Consider the following 18,964-nt stretch of genomic DNA (forward strand, 5'->3'; position numbering starts at 1 on the left):
TCTGTCTGTGCTGCTCTCCTGACTTTCACAGGAAGTGTTTTAACCTCTATATGCAAACAGACAAGTAGAATTGTGACTGGACTGTCTTGGAGGCTCACAGATACTCATGTGTTTCCTCATTTATTTAATATGTATTTATTAATCATTTACTGTGTACCAAGCCCTGTTTCAGTTGCTGGCTATCTAAGATTGCATCAAACCATCAAAGTTTCTGCCCTCGTGGAGCCTATGTAGCACATAGAACTGGAGGAAGACAGGAAAAACTAATAACACATGTCATATGTCAGGGGATACGGGCTGTGGAGAAAATCTAAGCAAGTTAGTGAACTGGAAAGTGTGAGGGTGTGCTCTGTAGTATGCAGTGGTCAGGGCCACCTCACTGAGCAGGCGACAGTGGGCAGCGCTGTAGGAGGAGGACCAAGAGAGAACGGGGTCCCAGAAGACGCATAACATGTCTCAAGAAGGGTAAGATAAAGCGACGACAGTCCAGCTGAGGAAAGGCCCGAGAACTGACTGAGCAGCGTGGGTGCTGCTGGTGACCTTGACGTGTGTTGTCTTGGAGAGGGGAGAATTCTGATGGCGTCAGTTCAAGCGAGAAGGGACGCTAACCGTGGATGAAACGCGGTGGATCCTGCAGTGGGGTGGGATTCAGCTAAATGCTACGTAATTTTGAGTAGGTTAAAGTAGTAACACTTGTGTTGTGTGTCTTTGACCACAATAAAGGGGGAGGGGGAGAGTAGGTGAGTGAGTCTGCTGGGACTGCCACGACAGCGTACCACAGACTGAGAGGCTCAAACAACGGAAGTTGGTTTCCTCACAGTCTGGAGCCCTGCAGTCCAAGGTCAAGGCGCCAGCAAGGCTGGCTTCTGGGGAGGCCACACTCCTTGGCGTGTGCACAGCCATGGCACGGTGTCCTCACATGGCCTTTCTTCTGAGCCCACTGGGAGAGAGAACTCAGGTCTCTTTTCCTCTTCTCATGAGGACACCAGTCCTGTAGGGTTTGGGCCCACCCTTATGGCTTCATTTAACCCGTAGTGTCTCCTTCAAGGCCCCATCCCTAAATGCAGTCATACTGGGGCTTAGGGCTTCAACAGATGGATGGGCAAGAGGGGACTCAGTCCATAACAGCAGGGGCAACAGAAACAGACAACTCTCAAATAACTGTATGACAGAGGAAAGAGAAGTAATTCGGTGTGCATAAGGGGTTAAGAGAGAGTTTTGTTTTAAGATGCACGTTTGTATGCTAGTGGGGATGGCCCCATAGGGAGGAAATGATGGTGGAGGAGAGAGCAAGGGAATTGCTGGAGTGATATTCTTAAGGAGGGGAAAGAGGATGGGATTCACTGCATAGGGAGAAAGCAGGCCAGTCACCAGACAAGGGAGCATGGAAACTGGGACAGGTGGCCTTACAGGAGGGGGCAGCGAGGGATTGCCTTTGAAGGGCCATCGGAAAGAGTCAGCCGCGTTGCCTTCCCCTTCTCATCGCTTAAGGAGCCTGTTGGGGAAGTCTGTTAAATCACGGGTTTATGGATTCTTAGCCCCACATTTTGCCTGGGGCTGTGGTGAATACAGTTTCTCTTCATCCCTTTCAAAACCTGAAATCCATCCCGATGTATAATATCTTACCCAGAGTCTGTTGGTTGTTGCCAAATCAAACCCCCAGGGCCTGTGAAGTTGAAGGTTTTTAAGTGAAATATCATATGTTTAAAACAGTCTGTTCAAAGCTTCTTGCTCTCCCTGAGGATTTAAGGTTTCGGTTTGAGGATGCAGAGCCCTCAGCTTGCTAGATAATGCCTGTCAGGTGGAGAAGACAGTGGACTCCTGTAAACCAACTACTGCCAAACTTTAGCAGCCTTGCTCTCCCTTACCTGACTGGAATTGCAGATCCTATGTCAACAAGCAAACTGGACTTGAAAATTACAGAAAATATTTCTTAAACACCTCCTGTGTGCCAGGCACAGTGCTAAGTGCTTTACACATATTACTTCATTTAATCTTCACAACAGCCCATCATGGAAACACGTAATTGCCCCAGTTTATGATGAAAAGATTAGGGAACTAGGAAAAAACTATGGTAAGCAACGGAGCTAGTACTCAAAACCAGATGTGCTTGATTCTAAAGTTCTGGGATGTTTTGTGTTTCTTTATAAATGTAATCAGAGAGACAAATTTGCATCATTTAAAACTAAAAAGTCCAGAGAAGTGCATGATAAAAAAACAAGCTTCCCACACCAATCCTGATTTTCTCATTGCCCCCCAAAAGCTTCTGTTCCTAATCACTACAGTGGACCTTTTGAAGGTGCTCAAAAGAAGATGAGCTTAAATCAATTAGGAGAGTTCACTCCTGTTATAGATAGAAACTAAAGAAAATAAGTACAGCTCTTAGAGGAGATGGCATGTATAGAAGTCAATGGTGGTGGTTTAGTTGCTAAGTTGTGTCCAACTCTTGCGACCCCATGGACTTTAGCCCGTCAGGCTCCTCTGTCCATGGGATTCTCCAGGCAAGAATACTGGAGTGGGTTGCCGTTTCCTTCTCCAGGGGATCTTCCTGATACCAAAAAAAAAAAAAAAAATTAAGAAAGAAGGAGCTGTTACCATCATTATCCATTTTAGATATTTCTTTTAAAAATAAAAATCCAGTGTTTTAAGTCTTATACTAGGTACAACCTTCATAGTCTTCAAGGATTACTAGCACTGTTGTTTTATATCCAAAATTGTGTGCATTTGTTATGTGCTTGTGTGTGAATTTCTCTGGGTAAGAATCCTTAGTTTTTGTCAAATTCTTCAAGAAGCCGCTGTTCCTCAAGTAGTTAAGAACTATGACTTTACCCCCACAACTTAGGTGTTCCAATTGTAGATTGGAAAAGAAAGAAGGATCTTGGTCTGTATTTTAATGGGAGTAAGAAATGGACCTGGATCCATAAGAAGTAGACCCCAGTCCACAAAGACATGTCCTCTGCAACCCTTAGAGTCCCTTGGACCACAAGGAGATCCAACCAACCAATCCTAAAAGAAATCAGGCCTGAATATTCATTGGAAGGGCTGATGTTGAACCTGAAACTCCAATACTTTGGCCACCTGATGTGAGGAACTGACTCATTGGAAAAGATCCTGATGCTGGGGAAGATTGAAGGCAGGAGAAGGGGATGACAGAGGATGAGATGATTGGATGGCATCACCAACTTAATGGACGTGATTTTGAGCAAGCTCTGGGAGTTGGTGATGGACAGGGAAGCCTGGCGTGCTGCAGTCCATGGGGTCACAGAGAGTTGGCCACGACTGAGCGACTGAACTGAACTCCAGCCCTGGTCATCATAGCCACCTAGGAGCTGAACCACCATTTTCTTAGAAGACAGGAAAAGACTTCTCATCACTCACAGAGCTTAAACTAGGAAGCTCAGGCCTAGCGTTTATTTCACTTTAGCCACCAGGCTTCCCAGAAACTACTGTTTTTTTCTTTCAAAACGTTGTCAGATCACACTAAAGAAGCAGGGCCTTCCTCCTCCTTGTCCCTCCGTGAGGCAGGAGCCAGTCAGCCTGGGATGAGCCACCGTTCTAGTCTCATGGCACCTCAAGCCTCTGTTGTCCCTGCGGAGGTTCCCATGCTAATTATGTCTCCTGTCTCTCTCAAGTTTTTATTTGTCCAAGAAGTGGACTTGGAACCTTCTGCCAGCATTTTCTGAATCTCTGCTCTCTTTTAACTTAGGAGCCAGGGAAGGGTTACAAAATTAAATTTTTAAAACTTTCTGTGACGCAGTCCAGCTGCCGAGATCCCAGGCCTCCCTGTCTTTGACCGGGTCCTCGAGAGCGGTGGTCCTCTGCCACAGCCGTTGTTGGTCGCTGTCCCCACTGCATTCTCCCACCTCCAGGTCCTGCAATGATACTCTGAGGGAGTGGAGCCATGTCTGAATCTTCAGTGAAGGAGAGAAGCATCGAGTTAGAGAGAGACCAGCTTGGTAGTTTGAGTCTGAATGCTGGATACATCAGAAATAAACTGCCCAATTCTGAAGAACAGCTACTCAGATGAAGACAGCTGAGTGCCAGGCCTCTGGTTCAACACCACGACTTTGGTATCATCTCAAGATCAACCAGAAGCTGGTGCTGATGCCCATGAGGAAGGCAGAGCCCCTGAGCAGAACTCACATGTTTGCAGACTGTTGGGATTCGGGGTACATCCAAAGTAGCCCAGCCTTCAATGTCTGGACACACAGAGACCAGTGGGGACTCATCACTGAAGGGCTTGGGTCCCCGGCCAGGGTTGGAGGTGTGGCTGGAGCAGCTGCTGGTTGAAAAGAGGGAGTTCCTAGAAGACGGTACCTGGTAATGATAATGCATCCAGGGGAAGCCTGCACAGAAGCTAAGCCGCATGCGGACCTTTTCCTGAATAAATCCTGAATGTCCAGTAGAGGAAGATATTCTGAAAATGAAAAACAATTGCGTTAGCTGTTCCAGAAAGAAATTCATGGGCTTGATGGAATACAGGGGCTAATTGGTTGGCTATTTATTAAAATAAATCTAGAGCTTAGAATGGAATATCCCTAATAATTTGATTGTTTTGCTATTTAAGAAGGCGCATGATGCACAGCGCCTGACCATGTCTTTACCAGGGCAGCCCAAGGGCTGCATCTGCTCTGGCCAGCTTAGTGAGCTGGTCTGTGGGAGCGCATTCAACTCCGCAGAGCAGTGTGTCCTCGAGGCAGGGTGGACTTGCTGGGTAAAGTCCTGGGTGGGAGTAGGAACTGGGGGACAAGTAGGATTTGAACCAGGAGCTAGAGAAACAGGAAGGGTGAGACCTGCAGAGAGGGGCTTTCCTTGTCTCCTGAGTGCCTGTCCTGGTAGCCATTCCCTTCCCGCCCCACTAACTTTCTAGAAGGGCTCGATACCCAGAAAAGCAGGTGGCTGTGTGTGGCACGTCTGTTCTTGCTCCCGGCAGCGCCTCCTGCGGTTGCGTTTCCTGGGCATTCATGCGAGTGCACTTCAGCTTTCACCCTTCTTCTCCTGCAGTTTATCTCAGTTCAGCGAGGAGAACATGATGGACCCCTACAACCTCGCCATCTGCTTCGGGCCCTCGCTGATGTCGGTGCCTGAGGGCCACGACCAGGTGTCCTGCCAAGCCCACGTGAACGAGCTGATCAAAACCATCATCATCCAGCACGAGAACGTCTTCCCCAACCCCCGGGAGCTGGAGGGCCCCGTCTACAGCAGAGGAGGGAGCACGGAGGACTACTGGTAGGGGGCTCGGGGCTGGAAGAGGGGCGGTGTCACCCGCACCCACTGGCCTGGGGACCAGATGGCCCAGTGAGGCCGACAGACACACCCTGCTCCTCCCCACCTCCCCCTCTGCGGCGTGGCAGGCCGCCGGGCCCCGGGGTGCTGTCGGCCAAGCCCACTTGACCCAAACCGCAGAGCAAGTACCACTTTAGACTGCCTCCCTTCTTCATGTGTTCTGCGTGGCGAGGGACCATTCTGAAAGATGCAATAACAATAGCAGGAGCATTAACAATCTCCAGGAAAGGAAATTTGATCCGGTTGTACACAGAACTGCCGCTCATCAAGCGGCAGTCTCAAGGTCCTGCTCTAGGCTGGCGGTTGTGGGAGGAACAGTCCTGCGTCCAGGGAATTCCTCTCTGATTGGGGAGAGTTCAGATAGGAGACGTACTTTGCTGACTGTGAGTTCATACAGTGGTAGTTTACTAATGATGTCAGACATTTGTGACGAGAAAAGGGGTAAGGTCCCTTTGCGGCAGGTTAGGCCCGCTTTCCCCTTAAAGCAGATTTGTTGTGAGTTTGCCTGGAAACCGAGATATAAAAGGAATCTTTCGGGTGTATCTTTACTAGACCCTTCCATTAGACAAATAACAAATCACCATTTCCATCTTATAGATTAAGTCACTGCAATCTAGAGGCCACCCCAGCAGGGGGAGGGTCCTAGCCCTGACTGCTTGACTCAATACAGAGTGCCACCCACTGCCCCCCAGTGCCCCCCGTGTGCCACTTACAGGGTCATTTTCAGACTAAACACGAAGACAATTACCCAGTATCCCTCACCACCTCCTCCTCCTCCCCCTCGCTTCTTCCCCTAAACAGTGTTTCAGTCTGGGCTGAAAGCATAGGCCAGCCCCAGTCGGATTCCATCTGAATTCAACATCTGGAACCAATTCAACCAGCCCCATTGCTGTGGACTGAGGTCGGGGGGGACAGAGGAGGCAGCTTACTTCATTAGAGGCCAGTCAGTCCATGCTTCTGCCTGACGCTCACAGAAGGAGCCTCCAGCCCAAGGAGTGAGGAGAGTGCTAGCCGTACGTCTGCGAACATAAAAATGCCACTGTCGCGGGCTCGGGTCTTGACTGTCCTGCAGATCCTGGCCTCTGGGGCTGAACTGGAGAAACCTGGGCTCGCCAGCTCGGAGAGGGAGCTTCTGGTCACTTGCAGATGGCTTGGCGGGGACCAGGGAGGCGGTTCAGGTCTCAGCCTTCTGGCTGGTGGGCTCTGGGCAGCTGTCTTTGTGTATGTGACTTGGAGAGTTGGTCTCCCTCACCTGAGTGTTGAAACGCTGTGGAGTGGTGCTCCCAGTTCCTGCCTCACCTCCCTGCTCGCGTATCACACAGCAGCAGGCTCTGGACCGCTTCCAGGGCACAGAGCCTTCCGCCCTCCGTCACTCCCCAGTCCCCGCCCAGCCCGGCAGGGGTGGCACAGCGGGCATAGATGGGAGGGCGCCTGCCTCCCGGGTCTGCCCAAGGACTTCTCCCAGGCCCTCTCGGCTGTGCGGCCGGCATTTGTGGGCAGCCGCTGGGGAAACCGCAGCATTCGTCAGGGGCTGTTATGCCCACAGACTGGGTGGCAGGCCAGAAGCATCCCAGGTTCAAGAGTGGATGATGCTGGGAAGGAGCCGCTGTCTGACCGCTGGCTTCCCGGCCACTCAGAAGGCTCCAGCCTCTGCATCTGAAGAGCGAGACGTGCCCATAAAGTGAGCTGAGATGGACCAAGACCCTGGAGCTGGGCTGGGAGACAGAGCAGCCAGGGAAGGGGGGGCCAGGCTTTCAGGGGGGCCCCCTGAAACGGGGGCCTGGCTTTCCGGAACTGCCTGCAGTGTGGCATGCTGGGCTGCTGTTGAGACTGCAGCTGCTGGCAAGGCTGGGGTGTGCGTGGGGCAGGAGAAGCATAGCATTTAGGGCTAGAAGGGACCGTATAAAGCCTCAGCTTGCCTTTACCTCAGGGCAGTGGTTTTCCAAGGGGGGTCCACAGACCAACAGCACCTGCCTCTTGTGGGCTGGTCAGAAACACAAGGGCTCCAGCTGCGCCCAGACGAGTGAATCAGAAACTCTGAGAGTGGGTGAGGCAGTCTGTTGCCCACACACCATCCAGGGCTCCCTCAAGATTGAGCTGGTGCCTTAGTGGGTGGCCGCACAAGTGAACTTAGAGGCCTGGGGGAAGGTGAGCCTTTGTTGGCCCTGAGCACCCCAAGAATCCTGAGGGTTTCCAAAATGTCACCCAACTCCTTCAGAGGGTCTTTAGGCCTAGCAAACAGTGAGAAAGTGTACCCACATTTTCTGATAAGGAGAAAGTTTTCCCACAGTGCTGTCTCTTCTGGAGAGCCAGGGATGTCCCGGCTGCTGTTCGGAAGCCCAGAGAGTTCTCGGTCCTTCCACAGTGCTCTCTGGGGTCTGGAGAGCCTCCATAAACCGGCTCACTTCACGCAGGGTAGGGTCCCATCTCATGAGGAGGGAGGGCTGTAACTTAGCCCACACACAGGCTCACGGAGGCTCAAAGGTGAACACTGAAGCCAGGATGTGGGGTTGAAGGATGGTGGTGTCTCCATGGAACTGCCTGGGAAGACTCACTTTTTGCTGCCAGAGGAAGAAGCCTTGGAAATGAACAGGCTTTTCTCTGCTTCTCGGGAAGCAAGAGCGTCCTTGTGCCGCTCCCCCACGTGCTCTGCAGTCCAGATCAGGGATAGAAAGAACTTTCCTAATAACTTCCCTGTTCATTCTCGATTCTCCGCCCTGCATGACCTTAGGCTCCACTAATTTTGTCAAGAGCTTGACCCAGCTCACATGCCGTGCCCTTTGCAGAGTCCAGCCCACAGCCAGCTTTCTCCCCCTGCTTTTGTTTCCCACTCACTCCTATGACTCACCTCCTGCTTTCTCACCAGTACCAAACCACAGAGCAGCCAGAGACATCAAGCAAAATAAGAAAGAAGGAAAGAAAGCACTGCCTATTAATTACCCCTTCTTATTTCACTAAATCCTTGCATACCTCTGTGAGAAACATAGAAGTATATAGACCATTATCCCCAATTTATAGATTAAGTAGCTGAGGCTCTAAGAAATTAAGTAATTGCCCAGCATCACACAGCTACTGAGTGTCAGAGCTGGTTTTCAGATGCAATTGTATCCGATGCTAAAGCCCAGTATTTCCCTTCCACTTTGCTCCCTGCAGGAACTAATTCACCTAAAGAAATGAGCCTTGAGGAGCTGAGTCATTCTGTATTTTTGAAAAGATTTCTAAGTTGAAATGAGGTTCCCTTTGTGTCAAGATGTTTGTAAGTTCCATGTAGTCTCCAGTAGTAAGCTAGCAGGAGCTAGCCTAGAGACTTCCCAGAGCCTTGTGTTTCATTATAAGCATCTGCCTGTAGTGTGTGATCAGAGCGTAAGATTCCATGCCCAAGGAAGCTGTGTGAAAGAGAAGATAAGAATTTTGGTTCCTCTTGCTTCTGTTGCAGTGACAGCCCTCACGGAGAGACTACCTCGGCTGAAGACTCAACCCAGGATGTGACCACAGAGCACCACACCAGCGATGACGGTATGAGGCCCCGAGTGGGGTCAACGGGCCGCTGGGGCGTGAAGCAGAAAGGAGCGGTTACACATCCTGTACTCCCACCCTGCAGTCTCCTGGGAGCTGCCCCCAGCTCTCCTGGTTCCCATGCTCACGCCTTCCCTTTCTTGGAGGGACAGCCCACCCCCTCAGATTGAGTAGTCTCTGTGTTAGAGCAGAGGTGCAGGGCTGGACCTCAGCCCTCCGCCCTTCTCGCCCCAGCTCCCTGCCCCTCGCCCACCTCCCAGCTCCTATCTCATCTGGCTGTCTCGCCAGCATACTGTCAGTCCCTTGTCACAGCCCAGACTCCTGCCAGGTAGCTGGAGACCAAAGTGAAGGAGCGCTCGTTTGAAAACCAGTGAGCCCGGGGATAGGGAAGCTGGATGCCAAGAACCCAGCAGAAGCAAGCCAGAGGGGGCTGGGAATCAGGATGCAGAAACCACATGCTCTCACGCCTGCCGACTGGAAAAATTGACCCCTTCCAAAGCGCAGACATGCGCTGCACGGCCTGGCGGGTGTGTGTCGAGAGCTGGAATGCACAGCTGTCGTCCGTGGGCCTTGGCGGTGCCCATGATTTATTAGGGTCTGTCCGGCCAGCACATTCCCTGTCTTGCCAACACTTCTGCACCTCCATTTCTGGATCGCCTGGGCTCTGGAAGTCTCGGCAGCTGACAGGGGGCCTCAGAATTTTCTGGGCATGAGAACGAAATGGCACAGTCTTCAGTGTTCCCTGCTCCCTGCCTTGCCATGAATTCTGTAATCCTAAGCCAGTTTTTAAAGGAGAAAAAAAAAATTAGGATTGCTTATTTGGCTCCTAAGGTCAAATGGATCGATATGATAATTTGCCACACGATGGGAGGAGCGCCAGTGAACTAGGGAAATTTGTATTTGACTAGAGCCTAGTGTTCCCCGGCACTGCTAGAGGCTTTATGTGTCTCATCTCTTACTCCCTAGTGAAATCAATAGAGCTGCTATTTAATAGTTAAGAAAACTGAGGCCAGAGACAAACCCAAGGCTGTACGGAACTGAGCCTGGGACATTTAGACAGGCCTGCTGTACCGAATTCTCCAGCAGACACAGCAGCCCTGACTGTCTAGGTGTGGTCTTGTTTGAGAGCAGTGTTTCTTTCCATGACTCAGAATATCTGACTTTAACCCTAAGTTCCTGATTTCTAGGATCCCTCTTTTTTGCTGTCCAACCTCTACCTGCAGCCCAGAGCAGACCATGAAAATGATACCGTAATAACAGTGACTGATGCAGGCAGCTTACTCTGGGCCCTCACTGTTCTGAGCACCTTTACAAATGGTTATTTATTGACTCCTCGTGCCGACTTCATGAAAAAGGCACTATTCTTTTCCTCGTTTTATGGACGAGGAAGCCGAAGCTTATACAAAAGTAGAAGTACATTGCCTTCGTAAACCTCTGTTAATTCTTCAAATCACTTCTATGTGCGTTTTTCCACGTACTGGGCACAAAATATATTTCCATATTTTGCTCTTTGGAAAGCTGATTGGGTAAGTTATTTTCTCTTTATAGAGACTAAAAGTTCATGTTCTAGTAGGGGGAGTGGATAACCTAAATAGATTATTTAAAATGCAATAATAAGTGTTCTAAATTAATGGAGTTATTTTGCAGCCGAAAAGGAAATAATACTTACCACTACAGTATGGCAGGTTCGATGATAGGGGTTGGCATAAAGCTCTCTGGAAACACAAAGGAAGTTACTCGAGGAAGCAAGTGATGTTTGAGTTGTGATTCAGTGTGTTTCTTCAGGCAGGTGAGAGAGAAAGAGGGATTCCAGGTGGAGGGAACAGCAGGAGCAAGGGCAAGGGAGGGCATGTGAGTGCTTTCAGGGGTTTGCACCATCTGCTCGGGAATTGCTGGCTATTGTGTATCATCCGTGACGTATTCTCACACTAGCTTATCTTCCCACCACTGTGAGTTCAGCTAACTGGGCTCTTCCACCCAGTTGCCGAGTCTGAGTCCCAGCAGCCTGTTTGCTTCTCTCCACCCCTCTCAGAGTGTGAGCCCATCGAGGCCATTGCCAAGTTTGACTACGTGGGGCGCACGGCCCGAGAGCTGTCCTTCAAGAAGGGGGCATCTTTGCTGCTTTACCAGCGGGCTTCCGACGACTGGTGGGAAGGCCGGCACAACGGCATCGACGGTCTCATCCCCCATCAGTACATCGTGGTCCAAGACACGTACGTTGGGCGCCCTGCACCCTTAGGGGCCCCTGGCCGCCCTGTGGGAGCGAGTCCTTACTTCTGGAGCCCAGGAGGATGAGGGAGACCAGCCCCTAGGGGGCGCCCGCACGGTCTGCGAGAGTGCCCAGAGTCAGACACGGTGGAGAATTGTTTTCAATCTCTCCACTCTACTCCTCCGCCAGTCACATCTCCGCCTCCCCCAGCCCATGCTCATCCACATTTATGTACCTGATGAGTGATAATGAGGGCTAATTATTTGACCACTTACAGTTCCCTTCTGGAACGATCAGGTTGGGAAAACATTTTGATTTCTCTTTCCTTTTTTTAAAACAATCGTGTTCACCCCAACCTGTTGGGTCATTGATGGCACTTGTCCACTTGCAAATGAAAATGTTGGGCCCATTTTCTAGTAGAAATGTAGCGTAAGCAGCTTTGTGGAAATAACCCAGCTCATTTAATGAGGTTGATGTGGGGAAAGACGGGGGAGAGGACGGGGAGGAACGCCGGGGAGCCGTGGGCCGATCGCAGACAGACTTCCTTGCGTGGGCTGTCTGTGGAGTCCCACCCTCTGAAGCCGTATCTCCCCAGCAGGAAGGCTTTTCCCCGTGCCCCCCAGACCTGCCCACTGCCCAGCGCCCCGCCTCTGCCCCCGACTCCCCTTGGATGCGATGCTGTCAATGTTTTTAGTCCTCCCCTTAATATTATTTTTTAAAGGTTGATATCCTGAATGAGTCTGCGCCCTCCCAAGCCTCTCCCCGGCTCGCTCTGCGGGGAAGTCCTCTCCCTGTTGATAACATCGCACACCTGGTGGCCATCTGTGCGCGGACAGGACCCTCCCAAATTTAGCATTATGACTTCACCGCAGGACCGAGAGAAGATGAATTGTGGGGGAGATGGGGCTTTCTTTGTCATCAGTAGCCAGAGGGCCCGGGAGAGCAGTGGCAAGAAGTGGGACCGGCTTGGACACTCTAAGCGGGGCTGGATGCGCTACGACAGAGTGTGGCGGGGTCCTGCCTCAACGCCGGCACCTCCAGAGCCGCGGCAGAGCTGACTGTCCCTCTCCAGCGCTGCTCAGGACCTGAGCACATAAACCGCAACCTGCAGGAGGTGGCCCCGGCACCGCGGCCCCAGGAGAGCAGCGAGGGGTAGAAGGCAGATGCCATGAATCCAGGTGTCCCCTAGCCAAGCTTTCCAGAGGAGCTGAGGACCCCGCAGGACTCGGCAGGATTATTTATTTGTATTTAAGTGACCCTCCAGAGGCCCGTAGCTCCCCTTGCCTCCGCTCCCCGAGCCCAGCCAGGCGTCACTGCTGCCTCAGAGCCGTTGCGGGGTCGCGTGTGTGTTGGGGGGGCCATCTTGCCGATTTAACACTGCTTTTTGTGTTGTTGTTGTTTTCCCCTCCTCCCTGCCTGCCTGCCCCTCCTGCCCCAGCGAGGACGGTGTCGTGGAGAGGTCCAGCCCCAAGTCTGAGATTGAGGTCATTTCTGAGCCACCTGAAGAAAAGGTGACAGCCAGAGCGGGGGCCAGCTGTCCCAGTGGGGGTCATGTAGCCGATATTTATCTTGCAAACATCAACAAGTAAGCTCTGCTTTTCATTTTCTGCTCCCCTGAATGACTTGCGACACCCAGCCTCACCCTCTGGCCTAACCGCCCCCTCCATCCCTGTGCTGTGCGTAGGGCCCCCGCTGCCCACCTGACCGCTTGCATGTGCCCGCGGCTGCTGCAGGGCAGACAGGGCCAAGGAGACGTCCACAGACCCCGTCCACAGGCCCAGCGCGCGGCCGTCACCCTGAGGGCCGGGTGCACCCCGCTGTCCCCAAAGCGGCTGTCCGCTCAGACCTTCCTGGCCGTCTGACTGCGAAAACTCTGGGCAAAGCTGCAGTCACTTCACACAGCTTAGTTTTATGCTGTTTCTCAGAGGTGCCTTCTCGTTTTCAGTTTTGACTCAAATAATAGTCTTGGACGTCTTCCTTGGCCCTGTCTGTTCAAAAATCCAAAGCCTCATGTGTCTTCAGCCAGGTTCGTGTTGCCCCCAATGGTTTATTTTACCGTGTCTGTTTCTCCCTCATCCTGTGTTCACTCCCCTGGAGGAAAGGAGACCACTCCCCACCGCCCACGGAAAGCTCCGTCCTGAGGTCTTCATTCATTGTCTAACCCCAGCTCCCTTTCTTCATGCCCTTTCACACCAGAAGAAACAATTTGCCATTTCCCCCACTGCTTTAGCCAGTGTATGATCCTGCCCTACTAGTCCTTGTGCAGATGCCCACTTCCGTCCAGCAGGCTCGTAACTGGCCCCCGGCTCTCATTGTGGCTGTTAGCAACATCCTGAGGTTTTTACTCTGCTCGCGACCGATCTGGCCATCTAGAGGGATTCCACGCCCGTGTGCTGCTGCCTCCCCTAGAGACATTCAGGTTATTGGAGAACTAATCTCATCTCAAGGGGCCAGACACCAAGTCCCAAAGCCTGCAGACCTCTTTCCGCCAGACCCTGAAACCTGGCCCAGTGCCAGCAGGATGACAAGCCCCAGGGCGCTCCCGATGAATATGGATTGGAGATGATGTACAGCTTTTATTCCCCTCTGGCTTTGGAGGAATGAAATGATTTGCACATTGAAAACCTGTTAACCGTAGCCTCTGGATACTGAAACTGGAAGGAGAATAAAAGATGCTTGTTGTTTTTAAACTGCACCAGGTCGCCCAGATCTCTTGGCTTTATTCCAACCAGACGGTAGCAGGGGGAGTGTTTGGGGCACGTGGCTCTTTCACCCTCTTCTTAGTAAAGTAGCTGATTCAGCTCACTTAGCCAGTATAGTTCTAATTTAAATTAGACTGGTAAAAAAGACTGAGGATTTTATTCATTTCCCTCCAGCTTCATACCCGTTGGGAGGGCCAACTAGTAAAATGTTAACTGTGGGCAGATCGCATTTTCTTCCTTATTTACAAGTCTGTGTTAATTATAAGCCTATAATCATAAGGTTGTAAGCCTATAATTAACCCAGAAACCAAGGCAAGGTCGGTGGAGGGAGAGTTAGCTAATTACTCGGGTACATATTTTTAAGCCATCATATATTTGTTGCCATTTGTACAAAGGAATTGTAGAGGGTAGTAGCCAGAATAGTCAACAGATGAACATCTGGTAGAGCTCCTGTGAACTCCCTGGTTGGGGTATCAGGATGGGCTCTTGGAGGACGCGGTCTGCCCAGACTACCCGCTGGTCAGGGGTAAGCAGCGGTTCCCCGGCGCATCTTGCCCTTCGGACTGATTCAGCCATACCTCCCGCCCCACTCAGCTCTCCCCACAAGCTCCTTCTCTCCTGAGTGCCCTGGGTTCTCTCCTGAGCCCTGGGTTCTCTCTCACCCCTGGGCCTTCCCATCTGCTGTCTCCTCACCTGGTCGATTTTTCTCCCTCTTCAGGACTCGGTCTGATGATTGAGCTCTTTGGAGAAGCCTTTCTGACACCCCTGAATTCCTCAGGGCTGAGTTAGGTGCCCTTATTCTGTATTCCCAAAGCAATCTCAGGACTCAAGCTGGACTCAGATCCCTTGACACCAGGAACGCTGTCTCCCTCTCTTTACATCCCGGGGGCCTGGCCCACACCAGCCGCTCCATGTGTCTGCCTCCTCAGCAGTTTTGGCCTTGTGAGTCAGCCCTCCTCAAGTGGGAAGAGGAAATCAGCAAAGAGTTACTTGGGCGTGGCCTTTCATTTCAACTCCACACATTTATTGAGCACCTGCTGCTGTGCCAAGTCATTCAGAGAGGAGGAAGATGTTCCCTGCCCTCGCTCAGATGGTAAAGTGTCTGCCTACAATGCGGGAGACCCAGGTTCGATCCCTGGGTTGGAGAAGGAAATGGCAACCCACTCCAGTACTCTTGCCTGGAAAATCCCATGGACAGAGGAGTGTGGTAGGCTACAGTTCATGGGGTCGCAAAGAGTCAGACACGACTAAGCGACTTGACTTTCAAACTTTTTCTATCTTTCTGCCCTCGGAGCTCTCCGTCTGGCAAGGTGAACACCATACAGACAGGTAACTAAAAAGTGGTTCCATAGATGCCCTGAAGGAACAGAATTGAGAGGGATCGAGTCTGCCTATCAGTGGGGGTGGGTGCCAGAGAAGACTTTGCAGAGGAAGAAAAGTCATTTCAACTGGACCTTATACGACTCTGAGGACATCCTTTATCCACTCAAGAGTGGCTGACCCCCAAGGTTAAAGCTACTGAGACAGGCAGCTTCACGAGTGGCTACAATGTGCCAGATCCCAGCCAGGCCCAGGGATTTCTGATGAGGAAGACCTCCCGGGTGAATAGGACCAGGACTGGCTAGAATCCTGGTCCTGCCCCAAGGACTAGCTCCTTATCTTCAGGGCCTACCATGCTGATCCTTCCCCTCTTCCATCCCCAACTCCCACCTCAGCTTCCGTGGCCCTTAGTAGATTCAAGATCAGAGCTGCCCAGTGGCCATCCCAAACCAAAAGTCACATAGCCTCTTACTTTAGATCCTTTAAATATGATTCCAAGAGATAATGAAATTATTCGGCAGTAATCTCCAAGGCAGCACCTTGGAGAAGGCAATGGCAACCCACTCCAGTACTCTTGCCTGGAGAATCCCAGGGACAGAGGAGCCTAGTGGGCTGCCGTCTATGGGGCTGCACAGAGTCAGACACGACTGAAGCGACTTAGCAGCAGCAGCAGCAGCAGCAGGCAGCACCTGTATGAGTAGGATTCTGCCAAACCATTTCATCTGAGAGCCTTAGTGGGCTGAAACAAATTGACTCAGAGCCTGGGTTCAGCCCAGTGCTGGATGACTTAGGGTCATATAGATGTATTTCCACCCTAGAAAATGCACAAATGTGGCCCAAGCTCTGTAGCATTGCAGCCTCTTGAAAAATACTGTTCCATATCTACAGAGTAAGCAACAGCAACCTCTTGCCAAAGCCCAAAATAATTACGGTCTCGTCAGTGGACTAAGAAACATGCTGAAATTTGGGAAAGTCAACTCTCCCTTTGCCATCAGTTCCCTGTCTCCTTGGTAATGATGAGACTTTTTTCCCCTATCTGGGGCCTGGTTTCCACTCAAAGCAGTTAACAGAGGATGCCTTTTCATAAGTCTGCCTCCCATTAGAAACTTTCACTTAATCAGACGTTTCTTCTGACAGCACCTTACATCTCAAGAACTCAAAGCCCATGACCACCAAGTAAGTATCCGTCTCTCCTCTGCCCAGGCCAGGGGTGGCAGGGGGACGGACCCAGAGAAAGCCAGGGAAGGTGAAACGAGAGAGGCGCGCTTTGTATCCTCTCCTCCCCGGAGTCTCTGGGTCCCACGCCTGCCTCTGTCTCGCTCATCCTGGCTTCCTTGGAGCCAAGGCTCCCTGATGACACTGCCTCTCTGTCTGTCATTGAAGGCAAAGGAAGCGGCCAGAATCTGGGAGCATCCGGAAAACATTTCGGAGCGATGGCCACGGGCTGAGCAGTTCCCTGACTGATTCCGCCTCCCCGGGGGTGGGGGCTAGCTGCCGCCCGTCTTCCCAGCCCATCCTGAGCCAGAGCCTCCCCAAGGAAGGGCCGGATAAGTGTTCCATCAGTGGGCATGGAAGCCTCAACTCCATCAGCCGCCACTCGTCGCTGAAGAATAGGCTGGACAGTCCACAGATCCGGAAGACAGTGACAGCAGGAAGGTCAAAAAGCTTCAATAACCACCGGCCCATGGACCCTGAGGTCATTGCACAGGTAACTGGGGGCTCTTGGGCAAATGGGTATCATGAGTCTACTCTCACCACGGCTGCTTAGCATCGTCCACGCTCATGATGATGAGACTTGAGACAGAAATGTGCCTTGTACATTATACCCTGAGTTCAGGCTCTGTTGGACACTTAGACCTGATCATAGGACTTTCCAAGAAATTCGTCAACCCCTCTCTCCCCAGAAAGAACTCAGACAGAATAAAAGAATGCATGTTTCTTGCTCATACATGAGCTATTTGCAAGCTTGTTGTAACTTTTAAAGCTAGTAGTTACAGATGGAGAATTTCTGATGGAGCCCATTCAGCCCAAGTTTCAAGTCTTGAGACCCTGGTAGATTTCAGTGAAATTGCCCGAGTGGTGAGACTCAGAGGTGGTTCTGGCCACCTTTCCATATCAGTGTGCCAGCCTCATCATCCCTGAGGCTCATCTCTTGTTCCTAGTGATAGACCAATGACCAATCAACAATCTGCTCCTGGTTGTGAAGGACCCAGATTACTCTGCCACTGGGGACTCGGGTACCAGAAAGGTTTCCAGCCCAGGCTTCCAGAGACAGTGGAGATGAGCCCCCTGGTTACAGGGTCTTCCATCCATGTATGCATCACACTGACAAATCTCTGTTTTCCATGAAATTATTAGAGATCCAGCCCCACCTCTAAAAATCCGTCTCTTGGGGCCACTCCAAGCAGTTCACTCAGACGTCTCTCCCAACTCTATAACTTTCATTAGACCAGGTAGGAACTAAGGGCTCACTGCTTCCCTTTTTTGCCTCAACCGCGTTGAGAGTCCCCTCACCCCAACTTCCAGGGGGCAATAGAGACCGGGCATGGTCTCTATTGGCTTAATTGTGGTGCTCTGCTTAGGGAGGGTATGCCTGGCAAGCACAGTATTAAGCTACGGGCCTGAGATGTCTTGCTTGGCTAGCCTTCTGTATCTGTGTCCCCCTTAAGCTCTTGGCTGCACTCTGCCTTGCACTCCAGGAATCCTCCCAGCTCCCTCTTTGGCCAGGTGTTAGGAATGTCAGAATAGCTACATGTCTGGAATAGCTACATAGATAACTCTAGCTGCAGAACAGGACCAAGGAGGGAGACAGAGTTCTTTCTGAACAAAAACCTTAAGGTTTGAGAGCATTGGAGGAATGAGTGAAATTGAACCACTGTCAACAGAAAGCATGCATCACCCTATAGGTCTTTGCTTAAAACTTGCAATTTTTGCATATGACTTTAATCCCAAAGGAGGAGTTGTGTGGTTGTTTGGGGGTGCCAGACAGAGTGTGTGGAGAGGAGGGGAGGAAGCTGGGAGGTCTTCCTGGGAGGCAGCTGGCTGCATACAAAGGGTCTTTGGTTCTGCCCTGAGCCCCTGAGCTAGGGCTGCTATTTCCTACTATCTGGAGTAGTGACCTGATGGAGATTGGCCTGTGTGGGCTCTGGCTCCCCGCTCCTGGTCACTCCTTGGTCCCCTCCCATGGTGATGGGTGGAAGGAAATGGCTTCATCAAGATGGACACTCTCATGGGGTCGGGTCGGGCAGGGAGGGGTGGGGGTGTCCTGATGAATCCTCGGGGCCAGGGCTCTTGAACCGTCCCTCAGCCCTTGAGGAGGAGGGACTAACCCTCATAACCTTTGGCCTTTAAAGTCCAAGATAACAAAGATCATACTTCATCTCTACCACTGTTTTTTTTTTTTTTTAATCCTTATTATGTACAGTTTCAAGCACAAGTAGAATATGCACCCCAGGGATAGTGAATCCCATGTACTCATGACCAAATTCGTGGCCACTCCTAATTCATCCACCTTTCCTCTCCCTGCTGGATTACATGTCATCTCATCCAGGTGGCTCAATGGCAAAGAATCTGCCTGCCAAGAAAGAGACGTGGGTTCGATCCTTGGGTCAGGAAGACCCCCTGGAGAAAGAAATGGCAGCCCACTTCAATATTCTTGCCTGGGAAATTCCAGGGACAGAGGACCCTGCTGGGCACTAGTCCATGGGGTTGCAAAAGAGTCAGACATGACTTAGCAAACAAACAACAACAACAATAAAAAATCCAGAGATACATCAGTGCATGTGTATAAAACCTGAGGACTGTGTTTCATAAGGATTTCAACCACTCTGTCTAAAGGGGGGAAAACCTCATGAGAATGAAAGTCCTTCCCTCCCATCTGAACACCACATATTAAAGGGTTTGGGCCAGATAAAATCATCTGGACACCTCC

At 51.3% G+C, this 18,964-nt stretch overlaps 1 protein-coding gene across 4 annotated transcripts in view; it reads left to right on the forward strand.

Annotated features, from left to right (window-relative positions):
* Positions 1-18,964, forward strand: part of SRGAP2 (SLIT-ROBO Rho GTPase activating protein 2) — a 256,056-nt gene that overhangs the window by 233,477 nt on the left and 3,615 nt on the right. For 3 of the 4 annotated variants that reach the window (XM_010854196.1, XM_010854193.1, XM_010854194.1), the window contains 6 exons: positions 5,005-5,229; positions 8,723-8,802; positions 10,835-11,015; positions 12,450-12,596; positions 16,171-16,209; positions 16,417-16,741. In XM_010854196.1, the coding sequence (XP_010852498.1) occupies positions 5,005-5,229; positions 8,723-8,802; positions 10,835-11,015; positions 12,450-12,596; positions 16,171-16,209; positions 16,417-16,741 (997 nt within the window). The remainder of the gene's footprint in view (positions 1-5,004; positions 5,230-8,722; positions 8,803-10,834; positions 11,016-12,449; positions 12,597-16,170; positions 16,210-16,416; positions 16,742-18,964) is intronic. The other variant, XM_010854195.1, reaches the window with a different exon arrangement.

This window comes from Bison bison, unplaced genomic scaffold (assembly GCF_000754665.1).
Source record: "Bison bison bison isolate TAMUID 2011002044 unplaced genomic scaffold, Bison_UMD1.0 scf7180017864338, whole genome shotgun sequence".
NCBI classification, from domain to species: domain Eukaryota; kingdom Metazoa; phylum Chordata; class Mammalia; order Artiodactyla; family Bovidae; genus Bison; species Bison bison.